The 23,323-nt window shown below is 48.1% G+C and overlaps 1 protein-coding gene across 1 annotated transcript in view; it reads left to right on the top strand.

The window, feature by feature from the left end:
• The window catches only part of LOC137531497 (extracellular serine/threonine protein kinase FAM20C-like), an 81,149-nt gene that overhangs the window by 21,318 nt on the left and 36,508 nt on the right, over positions 1-23,323 (top strand). The window contains exon 5 of the mRNA XM_068251414.1: positions 7,114-7,229. Coding sequence (XP_068107515.1) covers positions 7,114-7,229 — 116 coding nt within the window. The remainder of the gene's footprint in view (positions 1-7,113; positions 7,230-23,323) is intronic.

The raw sequence follows: 23,323 nt of genomic DNA, 5'->3' as shown, positions 1-23,323 counted from the left end.
ACAGTCACCGTAGTCAGTGCAGGACTGACAATTCTTTTTACAACTCCACATGTGTGAGCTAAGATGAAATATACCATATATACTCCCATATAAGCCAACCCACATATAAGCCGGGCTACCCACTTTTCTCTCAGAAACAAAAAAAAAAGTGATTGGCTCATGTATAAACCCCCTCCCCAGTATAGCCCCCTCCACAATAGCCAGATGTGCCCCTAGTACAAGCCATCCCTCTCCTTATAGCCAGATGTGCCCCAAGGATGATACAGCTGTGTTTCAAGATACCATTAAGTGGCGTCACAGATATGAGACACAGGGATTGCCACACAGGAAGAATCCCCGTTCATTGGACCACTGACACATTGCTTGCATGCTCCGTTTCACAAGCCAGGGGACACAAGTAGTCTTGAGCAGCGCACTCTGTACACCATGCTGCAGGGAATGGAAGGCACAGACACAGCAGGCAGCCAGATGGTAAGAGCAGAATCACTAATGCACGATCCTTACGCTCCTCTGCCAGTAACAAAACCTGCTCCACTATCCGTTCTGCTCCACTGACCGAGGGGGTAACTTTTCAGCACATATTTTGTGCTGAAAAATTAGGCTTATACGCGAGTATACTGTATAAGGTAGGTTGTAAACAATCTCAACAAGTGTATTGAGTCTCTTTTTTTTGTGAGATAGCCATCAAGTATCAGTGCAAAAGCAACCCCTGTAATTGCATGCCTGTCTGTAATGCCAACCGGTTTCGCCCAACATGCTGACTTTCTCAAGGCCTTGAGCTAAATGGCTGGGTGGGTGGGTGGGTGGGTGTAGGAGAAGGGGGGATTGTTAAAGAAAACACCAGAATGTGGATTCCTGACCCGTGTTATGGCAGTGAGGTCTCTTTGTTTAATTTTAATACTCATTACGTTATTTTCATTGCAGTTCTCTTTAAGTAAATGATTCACTTCAGCCTCTAACTCAGTGTTTCTCAACATTTTTATTATAGCACCCATTTATTAACCACTTCCCCTCCCCTGAGACGAGTAACTACGTCCCTGCAAAATGCCATAAGTGCTTTCCGGGGCGTAGCTATCACGTCGCTCCCCACTGGGTGTTGCCGCTCGCCCCTCCCCCCCACGCCCCCCTGCGCTTGTTACCACCGCCGATCGTTAGCCGCTAGATCAATGAATGGGAACGCAGATCTAAGTCCCCGTGTGAATGACTTCAGCCGTCTATGAGACGGCGCGCCATTCACAAAGTCCGTCCATGCAGTTCTTCCTGTTTGCGTAGTAATACTAAGCATACGGAAGACACCTCTGAGGACATCTTGTGGCCAAATAGTAAAATTATATCTGCATTTATTTTTTTCAATAAACGACCTATTTTTACCTTATTTTTACTTTTTAAATTAACCTCTGACCTCCCACACTCCCCAACAGTTAGCAATATTTGTTTTATTTGTTTAAAATATTTACACTGTATGCTGGAAAAACAGGAAACAAAAATATTGCCACTAGATGGACAACTAACTATAAAATACATTTATAATCCTCTCTACTGGGTGCAAACCTAACATTTCTCCCAAACAAAGCATCAAAAATGAAAAACAGTCATTTTTAACACAAAATACACCTGATATTTGGTCAGTCCAGGACAGACAGTGGGTTCCCAGAAAAGGACTATTTCTGATTAAATCTGCCTTTTTTTGTCTCACCTAAGGACCTGCCAAACCTTTTCCAAATGTTTCTCTGAGCAAATAACAAATAGCACACCGATCTCTATAATAACAGGGAAAAGGTGGGAAGGATGGCAGCTGAAGGGATCCTTAAATATTATAACTGCATCCTTGTTAGTTTCTGGAGTGGTGTAGCATTAATATGGCAAAAATATGGGGAAAGATGGATCGAGATTTAATAGAATACCAGCAGGGAAGCATTCTAAATGGGGGCAGTATAAGGAGATAAACTCTAGCTGGGGATGCTACAGAGGAGCTAGTGGCAGTTGGTATTATTATTATGGTGTGATTATTACTATAACTAAGTACTTTACTAAGGGTGGTGGCCCAGCCGCCCATTGGCCGTTGCAGAATGCTCTTCACCAACACCAAAATTTCATTGATGCAGTATAAAATATTTACACTTATGGGAAAAACAGGAAACAAAAATGTTGCCACTAGATAGACAACTAACTATAGAATACATTTATAATCCTCTCTACTGGGTGGAAACCTAACATTTGTCCCCAAAGCACAACAGAATAACCAAGCAGCTCAGGGTGACCCAAACCACTAGGATTAGTAGGAGGGCTTTTTGGTCTCTTTTATCCCCCTATACATTCCTAGTGGTTTAGGTCCCCCTGGGCTGCTTGGTTACTCTGTTGTACTGGTCCAAGCCCTATCTCTTACAGCCATATCAATCCCTGCCATGTACTGATGAGGGCCAAATACCCAAAACAGGCTGTCTACATGTGGGGTTGGTGTGGCTGTGTAATAGTTAAAGCTATAGGCTTGCTATACACCAGCGTTTCTGGATGCTTGTCTTAGTTACAAGGGCGAAAAGGGATAATTTGCATATTCAGTAGTGGAGCATTGTGGGTAACCACATGGCACATGTGTTCACTTATAGCTGAATTTTTGCAAATTTCCTTCTGTTTTAAGAAGGCAAATTTCCCAAAAGCACAAAATACAAATAGCTTTTTGTTCAGTCCAGGAGAGACGGGGTTCCCAGAAAAGGACTCTTTGGACTGATTATCTGCCTTTTTTGTCTCACCTGAGGACCTAGGAGGAATATACACACCATTTATCACTTTCCCAGACACTCTCTCCCTGCAACCGCCACACTAGATAACAACATAACTAAAGATGGCCATACACTGGCCCGATTTGCCGCCGTTTCGACAGCAGATTCGATCACTGGGATCGAATCTGCTGCCAATCGTTCACGCTACACGCCGAATTTCGATCCATTCCGTCCGATCCCGTCGATCGCGCCGTGCGGAAAATAACCGTCGATCGCCTGCGGGTAAAGAGCGCATCGCTAGCGGCGTTCGAGTGCCCGACGACCGACGCAATAGAGCCGCATACATTACCTGCTCCGCCGGCGCGACTCCCTGGTCTCCGTTCTTCTTCTCCGTCTCCGCTCTGGTCTGGTCTCCGGCATCCTTCCCTTCTTCCTTTCTCGGCAGGAAGTTTAAACAGTAGAGGGCGCTCTACTGTTTAAACTTCCCCCAGACAGGAAGAAGGGAAGCATGCCGGAGACCAGAGCAGACCAGAGCGGAGACGGAGAAGAAGAGCGATGACCGGGGGCAGTCGCACCAGCGGAGCAGGTAATGTATGCGGGCGGGGGGGGGCGGCGACAGCACCACCACCACCACAGATTGTGAACGGTTTCAGGCTGAAATCGGTTCACAATCTGTTTGCAGTAAAGGTAGCCATACGATCCCTCTCTGATCAGATTCGATCAGATAGGGATCTGTCTGTTGGTCGAATCTGATGGCAAATCGACCAGTGTATGGCTACCTTAACTCTGAAAAGTTGACAATTTAAAACAATAGACCAAGGAAGGTGATATCCTAAATATACATAATTTGTAAATAAAAAAGAGAGCTACAAATAGATAGCTAGCTCCCTAATATCACACTAAGTGGGCAGGAGAAATAGTTATATAAAATCTGGGTTACTAGAAGTGTGTATTACCGACTGACTCAATTTAAACAGTTTTCAGAGGTGGTATAAATTGTGGTCTGTTTTGTTAGATACCACTTAGGTGATAATGAGAAAATCTGGAGAAGTTGTCTCAGAACCTTTTTGCACATACAGCACCTGTGTGATAGAATAAGACTTTTTTAGGAATTGATTTTCAGTTTCTGCAAGAAATGTATGGGTGATACGGCTGAATCAGATAATGTCTTAGCTATATTAAGGGTCACAAAAAATGATGCCCAATCAAGAAACCAGCAGGATTGCCAGAATCCTTATCCCACGGTTTAGGAAGACACAATTGGGTTAAACAGGTGTCTAATTATTTTGAGGCAGAGTCACGGGGAAAAGTCAGAGGGTAGCATTGAAAGGAGGTCTGCGGGTAGTAGAGTACTAGCCACATGGGTGCTGCTAATGTTTTCATAATTTGTGCCCCCCCCCCCCACTGAAGGCATTGCAGCATCCCCACCCCCACCCCCACGTGGTAAAAAATGGGTGTGGCCATAACATGGAGTGGGCAGAGCCAACTGCATGATGCTATCATGTCAGTGTGGATCAAAGATCTCTAAAGAATGCCATGAAGAATTAAGGCAGCTCTGATGGCAAAAAAGGTGATGCTCAGTACTAGTTCCCGTTAACAAACCAGATAAGGAGGGACTGTAGATTCGTTCTTAAACTGAATCTATTCTTACATAGCAAGGAAATGAACAGCGCTACTTAAAAACAGACTAGTGCCTACCTGCAAAAGAGTGCAAGCCCCACTTGTGGGATAAAATACACACCGAGCATACACATGACCTGTCTACCACTGGAGGATGTTGGTTTCCTGTAACAGCTTGCATGCAACTTGTTAAGTACTCATCCCTCCCACTGCGAAGAAGTCAATCCTCCATGGGAGGGGACCTAACACTAACTAAATCCTACCTATGCATATGCACAGCCTGGGCGCGCTACCAAGTAAAATTGAAAATTGCGCAAAAAGTGGGATCAGCGCATCACCAGGCCGCCTCTGAATGGCCTCCGATCAGAGATGCGCTGAGCATCTTTTGTCTCCCTGTGTCACCTCTGTACTCCCTGTAACTCTTTTGTCCCACTGTGCCATCTCTGTACTCCCTGTAACTCTTTTGTCCCACTGTGCCATCTCTGTGCCCCCATGCCTCTTTTGTTCCCCTCCCCTGTGCCATCTCTGTTCCCCCATTCCTCTTTTGTCTCCCCCTGTGCCATCTCTGTGCCCTCGTGCCTTATTTTTCACCCTGTGCCATCTCTGTTCCCCTGTGCCTCTTTTGTACCCCTGTGTCACCTCTGCTTTCTCTTTGTTTCTTTTGTCCTCCTGCGCTAACTCTGTTCTCCATGCTTCTTTTGTCCCCCTGTGGTTCCTCTGTTCCACATGCCTCTTTTGTCTCCCTGTGTCACCTCTGTCCCCTCTTTGTCTCTTTTGTTCCCCTGTGATACCTCTGTTCTCCGTGTCTCTTTTGTCCCTCTTTGCTACCTTTGTTCCCGTCCCTCTTTTGTCCCCTGTGTCACCTCTGTTTCCCCTTTTTTCTTTTGTCCTCCTGTGCTACCTCTGTCCCCATGCTTCTTTTGTCCCCTTGTGCTGCCTCTTTTTCCTTGCCTCTTCTGTTCCCCTGTTTTACCTCGGTTTCCCTGTCTCTACTGTTCCCCTGTGCTACCTCTGTTTCCCTGCCTCTTCTGTTCCCCAGTGCTACCTCTGTTTCCCTTGCTTCTTTTGTCCCCTTGTGCTACCTCTATTCCCCATGCCTCTTTTGTCCCCCTGTGCTACCTCTGTTTCTCTTGCCTCTTTTGTCTCCCTGTGTCACCTCTGTTTCCTCTTTGTTTCTTTTGTCCCCCTGTGTTACCTCTGTCCCCGTGTCTCTTTTGTCCCCCCCTGTGCTACCTCTGTCCCCATGCTTCTTTTGTCCCCTTGTGCTGCCTCTTTTTCCTTGCCTCTTCTGTTCCCCTGTTTTACCTCTGTTTCCCTGCCTCTTCTGTTCCCCTGTGCTACCTCTGTTTCCCTGCCTCTTCTGTTCCCCTGTGCTACCTCTGTTTCCCTGCCTCTTCTGTTCCTCTGTGCTACCTCTGTTTCCCTGCCTCTACTGTTCCCCTGTGTCACCTCTGTTTCCTCTTTGTCTCTTTTGTCCCCCTGTGCTACCTCTGTCCCCATGCTTCTTTTGTCCCCCCCCTGTGCTACCTCTGTCCCTATGCTTCTTTTGTCCCCTTGTGCTACCTCTTTTTCCCTGCCTCTTTTGTTCCCCTGTTCTACATCTGTTTCCCTGCCTCTTCTGTTCCCCTGTGCAACCTATGTTCCCCGTCACTCTTTTGTCCCCCTGTGCCATCTCTGTTCCCCTTGTGCCTCTTTTGTCTCTATATCACCTCATGTCTCCATGTATCACTTGTGCCCCCCTTTGTATCACTTCATGTCCACCTGTGCCTCTTTTGCCACTCTTGGCCACCTCTTTTCCCACTGTGCCTCTTTTTTGTTTCTGGAGCAACAGTTGGAGTTTTTCCTCTGGAACAGAAATTATCTTACCTGCTCCCAGCGTGGGTGCCTCCATGATGAGAGTTCTCTCTTTCTCCCTCGCTGCTTCCTCTTAGTGTCGGTGTCGCGTAATGATGCCATTACTTAAAGCCAGCGCTACGAGGAAACTCTGATTCTTTTTGATGTCCTTGTCACTAAAGACAGGGCCGGTGCTATCATAGAGGCAAAGGGGGCAATTGTCCCAGGACCTCAGAGCATGTAGGGGCCCCCAGGGTGTCTCCCCCCACCATAACTATTGCTCCCCGGGGCCCATGCAGAGTCTTCGGCAGAGTAGTGTCTCACCTGTCCAGGCTCCGTGCACTTCTGTCTTCATCCACCGTTGGCTGCAACTTCTTTGTGACCTGCATCATTATACCATATAATAACATGCGTCGGGTCCCGGAGGAGACACGCCCCTGTAAGGATAAGCTCTGGGATTGCACGGAGCCTGACAGAGGCACATTCCTGCCAGAACAGGTAGACACTGCTCTGCCAAAGACTCTGCAGGGGCGCCAGGGAACACAGTTAAGTTGGGGGGCGAGGGAAGGTACAGCAGCCGGCTCAGTGGGGAAATTTGGCTTCAACAAAGGGCCCCTCATCTCGCTGTCGGGTTTGGGTTTTCTGTCGGGGGGGAGGGGGGTGGGGGGTGGTTGGGGGGTGGGCGGGAGGGCCCATTGTTACCAGAACTGACTCTGACTACAGATGGTCATTGACATGCTAATAATGCAAATTGTATTTGGCTTAAAGTCGGGCCAGCCAAAATCAACAAGAAATTTAATTGGCCCAAATTCCAAGCTGCCTACAATTTGTATTAAATTTGCATGCAAGCTGGAATTTTAGCATCTCACTGACCATCACTAATATTAGACACGTATATATAGAATCAGTATTACAGTAAGCCTCTTCTCTTGTTCTGAAGGATCCTAGACTATCGCAGAATCCCTCCTGTGGTTGGGCGTCTGGTGAATATCGTCAAAGAAGTGCGAGATATCACCACCGATAAGAAATTGTTCAAAACGTTCTACATCTCTCCAGGTGAGACTTTTACTGTCTATTGACTGTTTATTATGTATGTGCAAAAAGTAACAAATCCGAAAATCTGACAAAAAATCCTAGTAACCAAGCAGCTCGGGATGGCCTAAAAAATGTGACGGCATTGAACAGAAAAATTAAAAAATAGGTGCAGCATCACACAGTGTGTCGAGGAAACGAGAGAGAACTCCAAGAGCCCAATATAGTGCAGTATGTACTGGACTGATGTGGGTAATGAAAGGCAAGTATGTAACGTTATACTCACAAACATGGGTTACCACTAAGGCAACCACCGTAGATGCAGGTGGGGAGATTAGACCTGTCCCCACTCAGGATTAAAGGACAACTGAAGTGAGAAGAATATGGAGGTTGCCATATTTATTTCCTTTTAAACAATACCAGTTGCCTGGCAGCCCTGCTGATCTATTTGGCTGCAGTAGTGTCTGAATCACACCAGAAACAAGCATGCAGCTAATCTTGTCAGATCTGACAATAATGGCAGAAACACCTGATCTGCTGCATGCTTGTTCAGGGGCTATGGCTCATAGTATTAGAGGCAGAGGATCAGCAGGACAGCCAGGCAACTAGCATTGCATAAAAAGGAAATAAATATGGCAGCCTCCATATTTCTCTCACTTCAGGTGTCCTTTAAGACTTGATAGAAAAATGTATCATGTCTCATATCACATTTGCTGTACGCAGAAATACTGGTAATTCAAAAGGGTTCACAAACTGTCAAACAGCACTGTAGACGGTTCAAATAGGGACTGTTACAGGAAAGGGCAGTTAGGGCTATTGCCTAGGGCCTCAGGCATTCCTAGGGGTCCCAGACTCTATTACCCCCCCCCCCCCCCCCAAAAAAAAAAATCCAAGCTTCGTAGCTAGCACAGCTGTGACTATGCTGTGCCAGTGAGTAGTGAAACTGCATCCAAAGCATGATGGGCAAGGAGCCCATGGGAAAATCATACCAACTCCATGCAGATAGTGTCCTCCTGACCCAGACTGAAGTATTCATTATAGCTAAAAGTATCAGAGATTCAAGATTCAAGCAGTTCATTGTCATTGTGTAACACAACCAAATTACTCTTCATGACAGTCCCGTGGTACATGTAAGGAACATAGTGATAGTAACAAAGGTAGAAATAGAGGAATTATACAAGTATGCCAGGTATTACAAATATTTAAACAATTTTTACACAGTGTTAATTATTTCAGAGAGGCTTCAGAGTTTATCAAGTTTATCGCAGATGGGAAAAAGCTGGTTTTCAGTCTGTTCAGCAGGGCTTTCAGACAACGGTATTGCTTAAAAGGAAATAAATATGGCAGCCTCCATATTCTTCTCACTTCAGGTGTCCTTTAAGCTAAAATAAAGAAGAACTAATTTATCAGCCTTGCAACTAGAGATGTCGCGAACCTCCGATTTTCGGTTCGCGAACACCGTTCGCGAACTTCCGCGGAAGGTTCGGTTCACGTAAAAGTTCGCGAACCGCAATAGACTTCAATGGGGAGGCGAACTTTGCAAAATACAAAAAATTATGCTGGCCACAAAAGTGATGGAAAAGATGTTTCAAGGGGTCTAACACCTGGAGGGGGCATCATGCAGTGGCGTACCTAGGGCATTTGACACCCGGTGCTAGGTATTGAAAGACACCCCCCCCCCCCACGGTACACCACCTGCGGCGCGCGAAGCGCGCCGCGGCGAAAAATGGGCGTGGCTATGACCGGATGGGGCGGAGCTAATTTAAAAGTGCACCCAAGTTTTAGTCAACCTTTCTCCAGAAAATTCACATCATTGCGCAGCTTTTCTCCAGAAAATACACAAAATGTCAGAAGCTTTCAACATAAAATACACGTAATGCGAGAACATTTCACCAGACATTACACGTTATGTGAGCAGATTTCACAAGAAAATACATTCAATCATGTCGGCAGATTTGACCAGAAAAAAATCATTCAATCTTGCGGTAGATTTGACCAGAACATACACAATGTCAGCACCAGATTTCACCACAAAATACACAATATCAGTAGTTAAACTGACCACAAAATACACGACGGTAGTTAAACTGACCACAAAATACATAATGACGGTAGTTAAACTGACCACAAAATACACAATGTCAGTAGCAGATCTGACCACAAAATACACAATATCGGTAGCAGATTTGAGTGTTGGCAAGCTGATAGCCTGGTGGGTAGGTGGTGAAGGGTGAGCAGCCTGATTGCCTAGTGGGTAGGTGGGCAGCCTGCTGGGTAGCAGTGGTGGGTAGGGGGGCAGCAGTGGTGGGTAGCCTGCTGGGTAGCCTGGTGGGTAGGTGGGCAGCAGTGGTGGGTAGGTGGGTAGCATGGTGGGTAGGGGGGCAGCAGTGGTGGGTAGGTGGCCAGCCTGCTGGGTAGCCTGGTGGGTAGGTGGGCAGCCTGCTGGGTAGCAGTGGTGGGTAGGTGGGCAGCAGTGGTGGGTAGGTGGGCAGCCTGCTGGGTAGCCTGGTGGGTAGGTGGGCAGCCTGCTGGGTAGCAGTGGTGTGTAGGTGGGCAGCAGTGGTGGGTAGGTGGGCAGCAGTGGTGGGTAGCCTGGTGGGTAGGTGGGCAGCCTGCTGGGTAGCCTGGTGGGTAGGTGGGCAGCAGTGGTGGGTAGGTGGGCAGCAGTGGTGGGTAGCCTGGTGGGTAGGTGGGCAGCAGCGGTGGGTAGGTGGGCAGCAGCGGTGGGTAGGTGGGCAGCAGCGGTGGGTAGGTGGGCAGCAGTGGTGGGTAGCCTGCTGGGTAGCCTGGTGGGTAGGTAGGCAGCAGTGGTGGGTAGGTGGGCAGCCTGCTGGGTAGCCTGGTGGGTAGGTGGGCAGCAGTGGTGGGTAGGTGGGCAGCAGTGGTGGGTAGGTGGGCAGCAGTGGTGGGTAGCCTGCTGGGTAGGTGGGCAGCAGTGGTGGGTAGGTGAGCAGCAGCGGTGGGTAGGTGGGCAGCAGCGGTGGGTAGATGGGCAGCAGCGGTGGGTAGATGGGCAGCAGCGGTGGGTAGATGGGCAGCAGTGGTGGGTAGCCTGCTAGCAGTGGTGGGTAGGTGGGCAGCAGCGGTGGGCAGGTGGGCAGCAGCGGTGGGCAGGTGGGCAGCAGCGGTGGGTAGCCTGCTGGGTAGCCTGGTGGGTAGGTGGGCAGCAGCGGTGGGTAGGTGGGCAGCAGTGGTGGGTAGGTGGGCAGCAGTGGTGGGTAGCCTGCTAGCAGTGGTGGGTAGGTGGGCAGCAGCGGTGGGCAGGTGGGCAGCAGCGGTGGGCAGGTGGGCAGCAGCGGTGGGTAGCCTGCTGGGTAGCCTGGTGGGTAGGTGGGCAGCAGCGGTGGGTAGGTGGGCAGCAGTGGTGGGTAGGTGGGCAGCAGTGGTGGGTAGCCTGGTGGGTAGGTGGGCAGCAGTGGTGGGTAGGTGGGCAGCAGTGGTGGGTAGGTGGGCAGCAGCGGTGGGTAGGTGGGCAGCAGCGGTGGGTAGGTGGGCAGCAGTGGTGGGTAGGTGGGCAGTAGTGGTGGGTAGCCTGGTGGGTAGGTGGGCAGCAGTGGTGGGTAGGTGGTGGGCAGCAGTGGTGGGTAGGTGGGCAGCAGCGGTGGGTAGGTGGGCAGCAGCGGTGGGTAGCCTGCTGGGTAGCCTGGTGGGTAGGTGGGCAGCAGCGGTGGGTAGGTGGGCAGCAGTGGTGGGTAGGTGGGCAGCAGTGGTGGGTAGCCTGGTGGGTAGGTGGGCAGCAGTGGTGGGTAGGTGGGCAGCAGTGGTGGTAGGTGGGCAGCAGTGGTGGGTAGGTGGGCAGCAGCGGTGGGTAGGTGGGCAGCAGTGGTGGGTAGGTGGGCAGTAGTGGTGGGTAGCCTGGTGGGTAGGTGGGCAGCAGTGGTGGGTAGGTGGTGGGCAGCAGTGGTGGGTAGGTGGGCAGCAGCGGTGGGTAGGTGGGCAGCAGCGGTGGGTAGCCTGCTGGGTAGCCTGGTGGGTAGGTGGGCAGCAGCGGTGGGTAGGTGGGCAGCAGTGGTGGGTAGGTGGGCAGCAGTGGTGGGTAGCCTGGTGGGTAGGTGGGCAGCAGTGGTGGGTAGGTGGGCAGCAGTGGTGGTAGGTGGGCAGCAGTGGTGGGTAGGTGGGCAGCAGCGGTGGGCAGGTGGGCAGCAGCGGTGGGTAGCCTGCTGGGTAGCCTGGTGGGTAGGTGGGCAGCAGCGGTGGGTAGGTGGGCAGCAGTGGTGGGTAGGTGGGCAGCAGTGGTGGGTAGCCTGGTGGGTAGGTGGGCAGCAGTGGTGGTAGGTGGGCAGCAGTGGTGGGTAGGTGGGCAGCAGCGGTGGGTAGGTGGGCAGCAGTGGTGGGTAGGTGGGCAGTAGTGGTGGGTAGCCTGGTGGGTAGGTGGGCAGCAGTGGTGGGTAGGTGGTGGGCAGCAGTGGTGGGTAGGTGGGCAGCAGCGGTGGGTAGGTGGGCAGCAGCGGTGGGTGGCCGGGCCGGTGCACCTGTAAAAGAAAAAAACCTTACCTGCAGATGTCTTCCGAGTCCCAGGCAGCCTCCGCAGCTCCTCTTGAATGTCCCGCGCTGTCTCCTGCTGCGTCATCAGTGCAGGGCTACGGGAAGATGGCCGCCGAAGCCCACACTGGAGACAAAAATAGACGGCAAGATGGCGTCGGCTGCCATCTTGCCGTCTATTTTTGTCTCCAGTGCGGGCTTCGGCGGCCATCTTCCCGTAGCCCTGCTCGGGTAAACTGAGGGCGGCTATCAGCCGCCCTGTCAGTGCCCGTTGCCGGCGCCCGTGGAGGGGAAGCGCCGAAGGAGGGGACCCAGGTGAGGGAGATGTGGGGGGGTATTTCCCCCCTCCCCGCCGACGCTGCCACCCCTCCTTCAGCGCTGCTTCCCCTCCTGTGTCATCAAGGCTTCTGGGGAGGCCTTGATGACACCCCCCCTGGAGCTGACACCCGGAGCGGAGCGCTCCTGGCCGCCCCATGGTAGGGACGCATGGTAGAGTGGGATACACGCCCAAAGTCCCGGGGAAAAATCTGGATTGAAAGCAAAGCAGCGTTTTAAGGGCAGAAATCACATTGAATGCTAAATTGCAGGCCTAACGTGCTTTAAAACATCTTGCATGTGTATACATCAATCAGGGAGTGTAATTAGAGTTCTGCTTCACACTGACACACCAAACTCACTGTTTAATGCACCGCAAACAGCTGTTTGCGCAGTGACGGCCGTGCTGGACTGGTGCGCACCGTGGCGAGAGTGCAGGCCGTGGCAGTTTTCCAGCCCATTTGGTCGCCGGGCTGTGGTAGCTCAATGATAGAACAACAGTGACTGTCCAGCTGATCAAATTTGGTCTGTCCACAATGAGGCAACGACCTTATTATCTTCTTGTATGTAGGTAGGCATAGGTAGGAGTTCCAGTATAGGTAGGTAGGTAGGCATAGGTAGGAGTTCCAGTATAGGTAGGTAGGCATAGGTAGGTGTCCCAGTAGTTAGCTAGGCATAGGTAGGAGACCCAGTATAGGTAGGTAGGCATAGGTAGGAGTCCCAGTATAGGTAGGTAGGCATAGGTAGGTGGCTCAGTAGTTAGCTAGGCACAGGTAGGAGACCCAGTATAGGTAGGTAAGTGCCTCAGTAGTTAGCTAGGCATAGGTAGGAGACCCAGTATAGGTAGGTAGGTGCCTCAGTAGTTAGCTAGGCATAGGTAGGAGACCCAATATAGGTAGGTAGGGATAGGTAGGTGTCCCAGTAGTTAGCTAGGCATAGGTAGGAGACCCAGTATAGGTAGGTAGGCATAGGTAGGTCCCCTAGTATAGGTAGGTAGGTAGGTGTCCCCGTATAGGTAAGTAGGTGCCCCAGTAGTTAGGTAGGCATAGGTAGGTGTCCCAGTATAGATAGTTAGGCAGGGCCTGGCTGGCACAGTAATAACAATTACCAAGGTCCAGCTGCAACAGATAGGGCTGTATAATGTCAGTGTCAGTGAGCAACACACACAAAATAAGCACATCAGGAAACCATTAGAGCTCTCAAAAGGGCTGTTGAGGGGTGCTATTGTAGCAATAACAATCAGCCAGGAGCAAGCCAAGAGCCTAACTAATCTGTCCCTAGGAGAACAAGTCTGCAGCAGCTGTCCCTTTCCTCTCTCTAGCAGGCACACGAGTGAGGCTAATGGCCGCCGGACCCTGCCTTATATAAGGGGGGGGGGGCTCCAGGGCTTAGTGTAGCTTGAATGGCTACAATGTGCCCGCTGACTGTGATGCAGAGGGTCAAAGTTGACCCTCATAGTGCATTATGGGGCGAATCAAACTTCCGCAAAAGTTCGCATGGTCCAGGCGAACGCGAACCTCCAAAGTTCGCCTGGAACCGTTCGCAGGCGAACCGTTCGCGACATCTCTACTTGCAACCATGCCGGACTGTTAATGTACCAATAGGGTCTGTTGGTCTGTTAATGAACCAATAGGGAGCCCTGGAGGGAAATTTAAAGATGCTTTGCTCTCGGCTATATCAGAATAGCTGAAAGTTCCGTCCTATGCGGATGCTCCACCACCGGCTCCTGCTGTCCTCCCCACCTGCCCACATCTATATGACCCCCATCCATGCTGTCACCTAGATGCCAGCATGGGTGGGGGTGATAGGTGTGTGGGGCGGAGAGGACAGTGGGAGCCGGTGGTGGAGCATCTGGTGGGAGGGGGCTCTCAGCTATACTATATGTAGCTGAGAGCTGCGCGAGGGAGCGGTGTGGCGGTGGCCAGTGGAGATCTTCAATCAAGGTAACTAGAAGATATTGGCATGGGACATTTCTGTGGAAATTGGCATGGGAATTTTTTTAAAGTTAAGTATAGGACTTTTTTCATGGCTTTGTTTTCATTTAATTGAACTCTTTGTGGAAATGGGTAAGGGGTCCCCTATACTCATTTCAGGAGCTGGCATCTGATACCAGATGCCACTATGAACCCCCCCCCTCCCCCGGGGCACTGGAGGTGGGGAATAGTCCCTTGTCTGTGGATTGGACAAGGTCTCTCGGGGAGAGGGGCTTGGCCACCCCTCTCCTCCAGAGCCCCCCTATAACATTGACCATGCAGGCTGGTATAGCTCAGGGTGCGAAGCCCCACTTGGCCAGGGCTCTGCATTCTGGGCTGACTATCCCAGCCTGCACGGGGACAAGGGGATAAAGAGGCTTAGGAGGGGGATTCCAGTTCATTATTTTTTCATTTCCCACACTCTGAACAAAAAATATTTTATGTTACAAAAAATAGGTAAACTTGCCAGGGGTCCTCCCTATACAGCCATATTGTGGCAGTATAGCGATCCCTGGTCAAAGCGGTGCCGCTTCCACTGGGTTTTACAGGTGGTCCGTACACACTGGCGAAACTCCATCATTAAATTAACTGCTCTTTCTTTTGATGTATGTTAATTTACACATGATACCTTGGGCTTGATTCAGAAAAGGGTGCTAAGTGTTAGCACGCCAGTCAAAAGCCACTTTGCATGTGCTAACATGCTTTGCACGTGCTAAGTAGTTAGCACATGCAAACTACTTAGCACCTCAGTTAGCACATGTAAACTACTTAGCACCGTAGTTAGCACATGTAAACTACTTAGCACTGTAGTTAGCACATGTAAACCACTAAACACCATATTTAAAAAAAAAAAAAATCAGTGTTTATTCAACAAAGAAAAGGAACATATGACAGAATATGCAGTGTAGCAGTGCGCCTCCTAACTTTTCCAACAGTAGCTTCAGCATCAATTATCATTCTGGAAGATTGTATTGTTAACAATAATATAATGATCGTCACATAATATATAGAGCTCAGATTGAATTTAAATTTCCAAATATTCTATCTTTTACAAGATCATAATTAGCAAGACCAGGGGTATCTAACCATGGAGCTTAGCACCCTAGTTAGCACGGTGCTAAGTAGTAGTTTGCATGTCCTAACTACGGTGATAAGTAGTTTGCATGTGCTAACTACCGTGCTAAGTAGTTTGTATGTGCTAACTACTTAGCACCCTAGTTAGCACGCCCAAAGCCTTTAGGCGTGCTAACTGGGTTAGCACCGCTTACTGAATTGAGCCCTTTATCTGTCATTGACATTAAATATAGACTTTTTCCTATTGTAACTTTGAAATCGATTTTCTCCAAAACTACAAGGTATTTTTGAAAATGTTTCCCCCCTTGTTCCCACTCTTCCTCCTTAGCATACACTGCAAATTTGGTGTTTCTAACACATAAGGTGGTTAACTGCTAATGTTGGATGCCATTGACTTTAATATAAAGAATGCAAAATTTTTAACAAAAAAAGCTTGCGTTAAAGAGACACTGAAGTCTCTTAAAAATCCATTTTTTTTTTATAACAAAATCCTCTTTAACACAATAGCCCTAACTAAACCGCCGCATTCCCAACGCTGTAAACTATCTAAATCCCCCCTAACTCCCCTCTCCCTCTCCACTGTAAAATCCACGACTTTCTAGGTCATGGATTTTTGCTGCCAACATTAGCTTCCGTGTGAGGCAGAGCTATGAGCTGCAGCCCTGCCTCACACGTGTCTGTCAGCGGCGTATCTCCGCCTCTCCCCCGCCCCTCTCAGTGAAGGAAGACTGAGAGGGGCGGGGGAGAGGCGGCGATCCGCCGTTGACAGACGCATGTGAGGCAGGGCTGCAGCTCATAGCCCCGCCTCACACGGAAGCGCTGCCCGGAGTGCCTCCCGGGGAGTTTGGGGGGATTTAGTTAGCGTAGAGTGGCGGGGATGCGGCGGTTTAGGTAGGACTATTATGTTAAAGGGGATTTTGTAATAAAAAACTGAGTTTTTTTGAGACTTGAGAGTCTCTTTAAATGGGAACACCAGGAACTGTCCGGGCCATCACTAGAGCTGAGACATATACGGAGAGATAATTTATGAGTTAAAACAGATAAAGAAAGTTAATTTATAAGAGAAGAAGCCTGATTCATGTGGTAAAACTGATGTGTGCAAAAGAGTTCACACCAATTCTACCAGTACTAAACCAGGAAACCCGCACAGACATGGGGAGAACATACAAACTCCTTGTAGATAGTGCCCTGGCTGGGATTCAACCTGGGGACCCAGCGTTGCAAGGCGAGAGTGCTGACCACTATGCCACCGTGCTGACCATGGAAGGCTGTGGAGCCCTCATGAAGAAATATAAATGGTGTACGGCAGTGGGGAGAGACACTCATTCTGTAGGTGGGTGGTGAGGGTGGCAGTGGGGGTCAGTATTCTTTCCATAGAATAGCAATATACAATCTCACCCACGTTAAAGCCTCTCTTCATATTTTCAGCATTATGACTTTCCATTTACACAAACACAATGCCACAAAAGTAGGCGCATGATGTCACAGTGGAAAGGAAACAGATTTATCATTGCAGTCCCCTTTGTTCTGCTGTGAACTCTCTGCTGCCTGTGTGCAGTCAGCCTGGAGATGTTCTCCCTACAAATTACTTTCAGGCAGACGTATAGCAGATGTTCAGTATTGTGCTGCTTTATAAGAACAATCGCTGTCTTTATACTTTATACAAAACTAACTCTAACAAAGCCAGTCCAAAGCAGGTAAGAAGGGCGGAAAAAACGGCGCCGCCATAGGCACCTATGATAAAAGCTGCATTAGAGGGAAAATTGGGCACATGGCGGCAGCCGTTTGTGGACGCCTCCGCATAGCTCCCAACTGTCCCTTTTTCAGAGGGACAGTCCCTGTTTGGGAGCCCTGTCCCTCTGTCCCTCTTTCACCCTCATTTGTCCCTCTTTCAGGACTTTGTCCCTCTTTCTATGTAAATATATATATTTCTATACTAAAATATGTGTTTGACTCTAAACTTTATTCCCAACCTTTAAATTGATATATTACTCATTTTAAAATGTTAATATGAAGGAAAATGAACCAGGATAGAAAGGACCAATGTGGTTTATTATTATAAAACAACATATTTCTCTTATGAAATCTTTATGGTATGCGTGACTAGAGGTGTGGCAGGGGTGTGGCCAGAGGTATGACATGGGGCGTGGCTTAAGTGTCCCTTTTTCTCATCTCAAAAAGTTGGGAGGTATGCATCCGGGCACCCAATATTACCATGTTTACCGCAATCGCAGCTTGGTAAATTTGGGTGCCTGGAGGCAGCAAGAGGGTACATTTTTTCCACACAGTCTTGTGGAAAAAATGGCTTGAGGATAACTATATTGTGTCGGTGCACAGGGGGAGCTTATCAGGGCTCTGTGGAATGGGGGGTTTCAGGTTAAGGAGGGGGATCTAGGGTCAGGCGCCACTGTGGGAAGGTTAGGTTTAGGCACCACCAGGGGAAGTATGTATGCACTCCAGTCATCTATAACAACGGGTTGGATAAATCTATCTGATATTCCTGCCACGCTCTGCATTTTTTTACCAGCGGAGGGCTACTGCCCTGTACACATGCTATGTGGCTGTCATCAGAGGCGTCCAATCGGTGCCAGCTCTGGCAAGAATCTAAGGTGTGAACAGCAGCTCCCCAATGCATCAGTGAGGAATCCAGAGCACACCCCAAATAAACATTCCGCAGTCACGCACCTACCAGCAGTGGCTTCAGAAAACTCAGTACACAAACATGCCACAGAGCTGCACCTGACAGGACTAAAGATGTCACCACCTGTGATAAATTGAAGAATTTAAACCTGGGAGAGGAGATTTTACAATGTACAAAAACTGATTAACCTCCTTGCCGGTTATCCCGAGCTCAGCTCGGGGTAACCTGCGCAGGAGGATTTCTCAGGCCCCGCTGGGCCGATTTGCATAATTGTTTTTTTGTTACAAGCAGCTAGCACTTTGCTAGCTGCTTGTAACTTCCGATCGCCGCCGCTCGCCGACGATCCGCCGCAATCAGCCGCGCCGAGTCGTTCCCCCCCGCCCCAGACCCCTGCGCTGCCTGGCCAATCAGAGCCAGGCAGCGCTGAGGGACGGATCGGGATTCCCTGTGACGTCGTCATCCTGCCCCGTCGCCATGGCGACCGGGGAAGCCCTGCAGGAAATCCCGTTCTCAACGGGATTTCCTGCATACGGCGATCAGAGTGGGTGGGGGGATGCCGCCGCTCAGCGGCTATCATGTAGCGAGCCCTGGATTTTTTAGACCGGCAAGGAGGTTAAATAATTAATAAATTAATATTGTAAATAAATAAGTAATTTAATGTTCAGCAAAGATCCTCTTTTAGGCCCAGTGCACACCAAAAACCTCTAGCAGATCCGCAAAACGCTAGAGGGTTGTGAAGCAGATTTCAGAGCGATTCCTAGGCATGTTTAGAGAGGTTTTCTACACATGCCTAGCATTTGTTGGAGCGTTTTTGTGTAGCAGATTACATATATTGTTACAGTAAAGCTCTTACTGAACAGTTTCTGTAACAATAACACCTGGAAAACCTCTCTGCTCTAGCGTTTTTTAGAGCAGTTTTCCACTTTCCTATACTTTACCATTGAGGCAGAAACGTCTCAGATATCTAAAAAATGCTGCAGCCCAGGATTTTGTGTTTGTGGAGAAACGAGCCGCTCTGGTGTGCACCATCCCATTCACTTTCATTAGCCAAGCCGTTTCCCCCTGCAAGCGTTTTAAAAGCATTTTAAAAACCGCTAGAGAACCGCTCAGGTGTGCACCAGCCCTAAAAGAGAACTGAAGTGAGAGGTATACGGAGGCTGCCATATTTATTTCCTTTTAAACAATACCAGTTGCCTGGCAGCCCTGCTGGTCTATTTGGCTTTTGTGGTGTCTGAATAACACCAGGAACAAGAATGCAGCTAATCTTGATAGATCTGACAATAGGACAATAATGTCAGAAACCCCTGATCTGCTGCACGCTTGTTCAGGGGCTATGGCTAAAAGACTGCCAGGCAATCGCTATGGCTTATGCTAGGTACACACGATGCAATTTTCTGACAGATTTACTGTCAGATAGATTATTTCGAACATGTCCAATCTGATTTCTGATCGATTTTTTTTAACTATTTTTTATAGTAGTGAATGAAAAAACAATAAAAAAAAAATTGATCGGAAATCAGATACTGTATGTTGGAATTAATCAATCTGACAGTAGATATGCCAGAAAATTGTATTGTGTGTACATAGCAGTAAAAGGAAATAAATATGGCAGCCTTCATATCCCTTTCGCTTACAATTTCCCTTACAGGTGAAACTCGAAAAATTAGAATATCGTGCAAAAGTCCATTTATTTCAGTATTCAGCTCGAAAGGTGAAACTAATATTTTAAATATACTCATTACATACAAAGCAAGATATCTCAAACCTTTATTTGTTATAATGTTGATGACTATGGCTTACAGCTGATGAGAAGAAGAACAAAATCTGAATCTCAGACCATTAGAATATAGTGGAAATGTTCAGTATTTTAGGCTCAAAGTGTCAGGCTGGGTGCACACATAACATAACATAAAATGCTGCATTTTATGTCAAGTTTTATGTTACCACTTCGGCCTATCTGGACGAGCTTCCTCGTCCAGGTAGGCACTGCTGCTGCCATCGCATGGTGCGCACGATCGGGCGTGCCACTGTGCGTGCTCCCGCCGCCTGCCGCTAGCCCTCCGATCAGTGAATGGGAATATAATTCCCATTCACCAATCTAACTTCCCCGGAGAAATACCGACGCTTTCTATTCAGAGAGCGCGGTATTTCTGCCCCCCAGGAAACAACTCCTCTTCTTTTTAGTTCCTGGATGCGAATCGTTCGCATCCAGGACTTTTTTTTACTGTGGCCATCTTGTGGCCATATAGTAAACTGCATCCACATTACATTTTAATTAAACAATTCTATTATTTTACATTTAAAATTAGCAGTTTCCCTCCCACACCAAAAATTGCCCACATACATTTTTTTTTTATTGAAAAAAATAATACAAAAAATACAAAAAAAAACAAAAAAAAAAACAACATAAATAGTTACCCAAGGGTCTGAACTTTTTAAATATGCATGTCAAGAGAGTATGTTATTATATTATTTAAATTTATAAGCTTATAAATAGTGATGGACGCAAATTGAAAAAATGCACCTTTATTTCTAAATGAAATATTGGCGCCATAAATTGTGAAAGGGACATCATTTAAACGGTGTAATAACCGGGACAGATGGGCAAATAAAATACATGAGTTTTAATTACAGTAGCGTATATTGATTTCAAACTATAATGGCCAAAAACTGAGAAATAATGAATTTTTTCATTTCTTTCCTAAGCTTCCTGTTAAAATGGATTTAGAAAAAATAATTCTTAGCTAAAATGTACTACCCAAAGAAAGCCTAATTTCTGGCAGAAAAAACAAGATATAGATCAATTAATTGTGATAAGTAGCAATAAAGTTATTGGCGAATGAATGGGAGGTGAACGTTGCTCGGATGCATGAGGTTTTCGACACTGCGCGGCTGAATCGGCTAATGTTGTGTGCGTTTTTACTGCGTTTTGGTGCTTTTTTTTTTTTTTTTACCGCAGATGCATTGTTCAAGCGTTTTTCATGCGCTTAAATGCATATGCATTTTGTATGATGCGTTTTGTATGATGCATTTTTATATTTACATTTACGCAAATCTCTAGGAAAACAACAGGAAGCGGAAATATATCAGAAATCTTTATTTTAAAAAAAAGCATCCAAAACGCAATATGGTGCGTTTCCATTGACTTTCATTATGTGTTTTTCTGATGTGTTCATGCATGATATGCAACAAAACTAGCGATTTTAAAAACGCCAAAATACAAAGGCATAGACTAACATTGTTGCATAAAAAACAGCGTTTTACACAACGCTGGCGTTTCTGCTATGTGTGCACCCAGCCACAGACTCAGTGGCGTAGCTAAGGAGCTATGGGCCCCGGTGCAAGTTTTACATGGGGCCCCCCAAGCACTCTATACATAACAATTGATATGGCGCACCAAAACCTGCAGACGACAACCACAGTGTCAGAGGTGCAAGAAGGGGATGGGGAACAGCATGTTAAGGATTACTGCTATTCAAAGCATCTATAGAAGTGATTATTACCAGCACAGGATCAATACAGAGCTAATACTGTAATAGAGGGTGGACCCTTCGGGGCCCCTCTGGCCCAAGGGCCCCGATGCGGTCGCTACCTCTGCACCCCCTATTGCTACGCCACTGCACAGACTCTAATGCTAGGCATACACCTAACCAATTATGCGCCGGATCGAGCTGCTTGCTCGATGCCGGCGCATTGCCGCTCGTCCGCGCATGCACGTGGATCGATTCCCGATCGTCCCCGCCGGCGCTGCTTATCAGCCACTCGATTCCCCGCTATTCGAGCGAGCGGGGAATCTATCCGGCGGGTCATCGGACCTGTCGGATATTATCAATCGAGCCATCAGCGGCTCGATTGATAAGGACTGGAAATGCCGTGTATGCCCAGCATGACCAGCTAATTAATCCAAAACACCAGCAAAGCGTTCCTATTTCATATATTAGTTTCACCTTTTAAAGAGACACCGAAGCGAAAAAAAAAATGATGATATAATGATTTGTATGTGTAGTACAGCTAAGAAATAAAGCATTAGCAGCAGAGACACAAGTCTAATATTGTTTCCAGTAAAGGAATAGTTAAGAAACTCCAGTTGTTATCTATGCAAATTAGCCATTGAACTCCAGGACTTTCAAAGTAGCAGAGAACTCTGACAGACACTTGAGAACTCTGACAGACACCTCCTCTGTAGTTAAGTTACCTCCTCTGTAGTTATTTTCACACACAGTTAATTAACAGCCTGTCTTTACCCTCTGGAGTTATTTTAAGGATTGGAGAGTTAACTTTAAGATAGAAGAGTTAACTTTAAGTTTGCCAGAGGTAAAATGTCTCCTGAATACTACATTCCTCATCACCATGGTAACAACTCTAGAAATGTTATTAACCACTTTCCCCACCACTACAGTATATCTACGTCAGCTGTGGCACTCTCCAAGCCACAGCCACGTAGATATACTGACCTGCCTTAAGCCCTTTTGTGCAGGGACAGGTGCGCTTCAGAGCGCACCCCCCGGCACTGTCGGTTGCCTTACTAATTGGCAAAAGGGAACATGTTCCCTTGTAGCCAATTAGTGACCCCCCAGCGGATGAACGATCACCGCTGTAACAAACAGCGTGATCCTTCATCTCCCCCTCCTCCGTGCACAGATGGCTAAAAAAATGTAAATAAAGCCGCCTCTCTCACCTTACCTCGTTCCAGCGATGAGCCTGCAGCCTGAGCATCCGATCATGACGTCATCAAGCCGGGACCCGGGTCACCGGCAATACGCGGCTGAGATCAGAGCTGGGATCGGATGCTCGGGCTGCAGGCTCATCGCTGGAACGAGGTAAGGTGAGAGAGGTGGCTTTATTTACATTTTTTTAGCATCTGTGCACGGAGGGGCTGCCTAATGGGGGGGGGGGGGGGGTCATACATCTGGCTACCCACACTGGGTGGGGGAGGGGGGGGGGGGTTGGGGGTGCAAAAAACTGCCAGGCATCTGGGTAACTGGGGGGATGACATCTGACAATGGGGGATCATTTGATTATCTGGGGGAGGGGGTAACCTAATACTGGGGGCACATCTGGGTATAATTGGTGGGGGGGGGGCAATTCTGGGGGTACATATGGCTATAAAGGGGGAAATTTTATCCGGGGGACACAACTGCCTATAATGAGGGGTGCCAATCCTGGCGGCGTTACTGTCTCTCTGTACTGGGGGGTGGTAGATACATGGGACACATCTGACTATACCGGGGTGCCGATATTGGGGTCAAATCTGGCTAAACTGGGAAGGTTGGGCTGATACTCGGGGCACATCTGACTATATTAGGGGGGACATTAACTGGTGGAATGGTTTTATAAACTGTGGTACTTTTTATTTTTAAACTGGAATTGTTAAAAACTGAGAAATAATGCATTTTTTTAATTTTTGTTCCCTTTTTTCAATTAAAATGCCTAGAAAACAAAATTGTTCTTGGGACTAAACAAGCCTGGTTTGTCTTGAAAAAAACGATATATAGATCATTTAGGTGTAGTGAGTAGGGATAAAGTTATTGCTGATTGAATAGGGACACAGCTAAAGCGTCAAAACTGCTCTGGTCAATAAGGGGAAAACAAGGTCTGGATGCGAAGTGGTTAAAGAGATAAGCTTAGTGAAT

This window comes from Hyperolius riggenbachi, chromosome 9, assembly GCF_040937935.1.
Source record: "Hyperolius riggenbachi isolate aHypRig1 chromosome 9, aHypRig1.pri, whole genome shotgun sequence".
Lineage (NCBI taxonomy): Eukaryota > Metazoa > Chordata > Amphibia > Anura > Hyperoliidae > Hyperolius > Hyperolius riggenbachi.
This window is presented reverse-complemented; position numbering and strand designations above follow the sequence as displayed.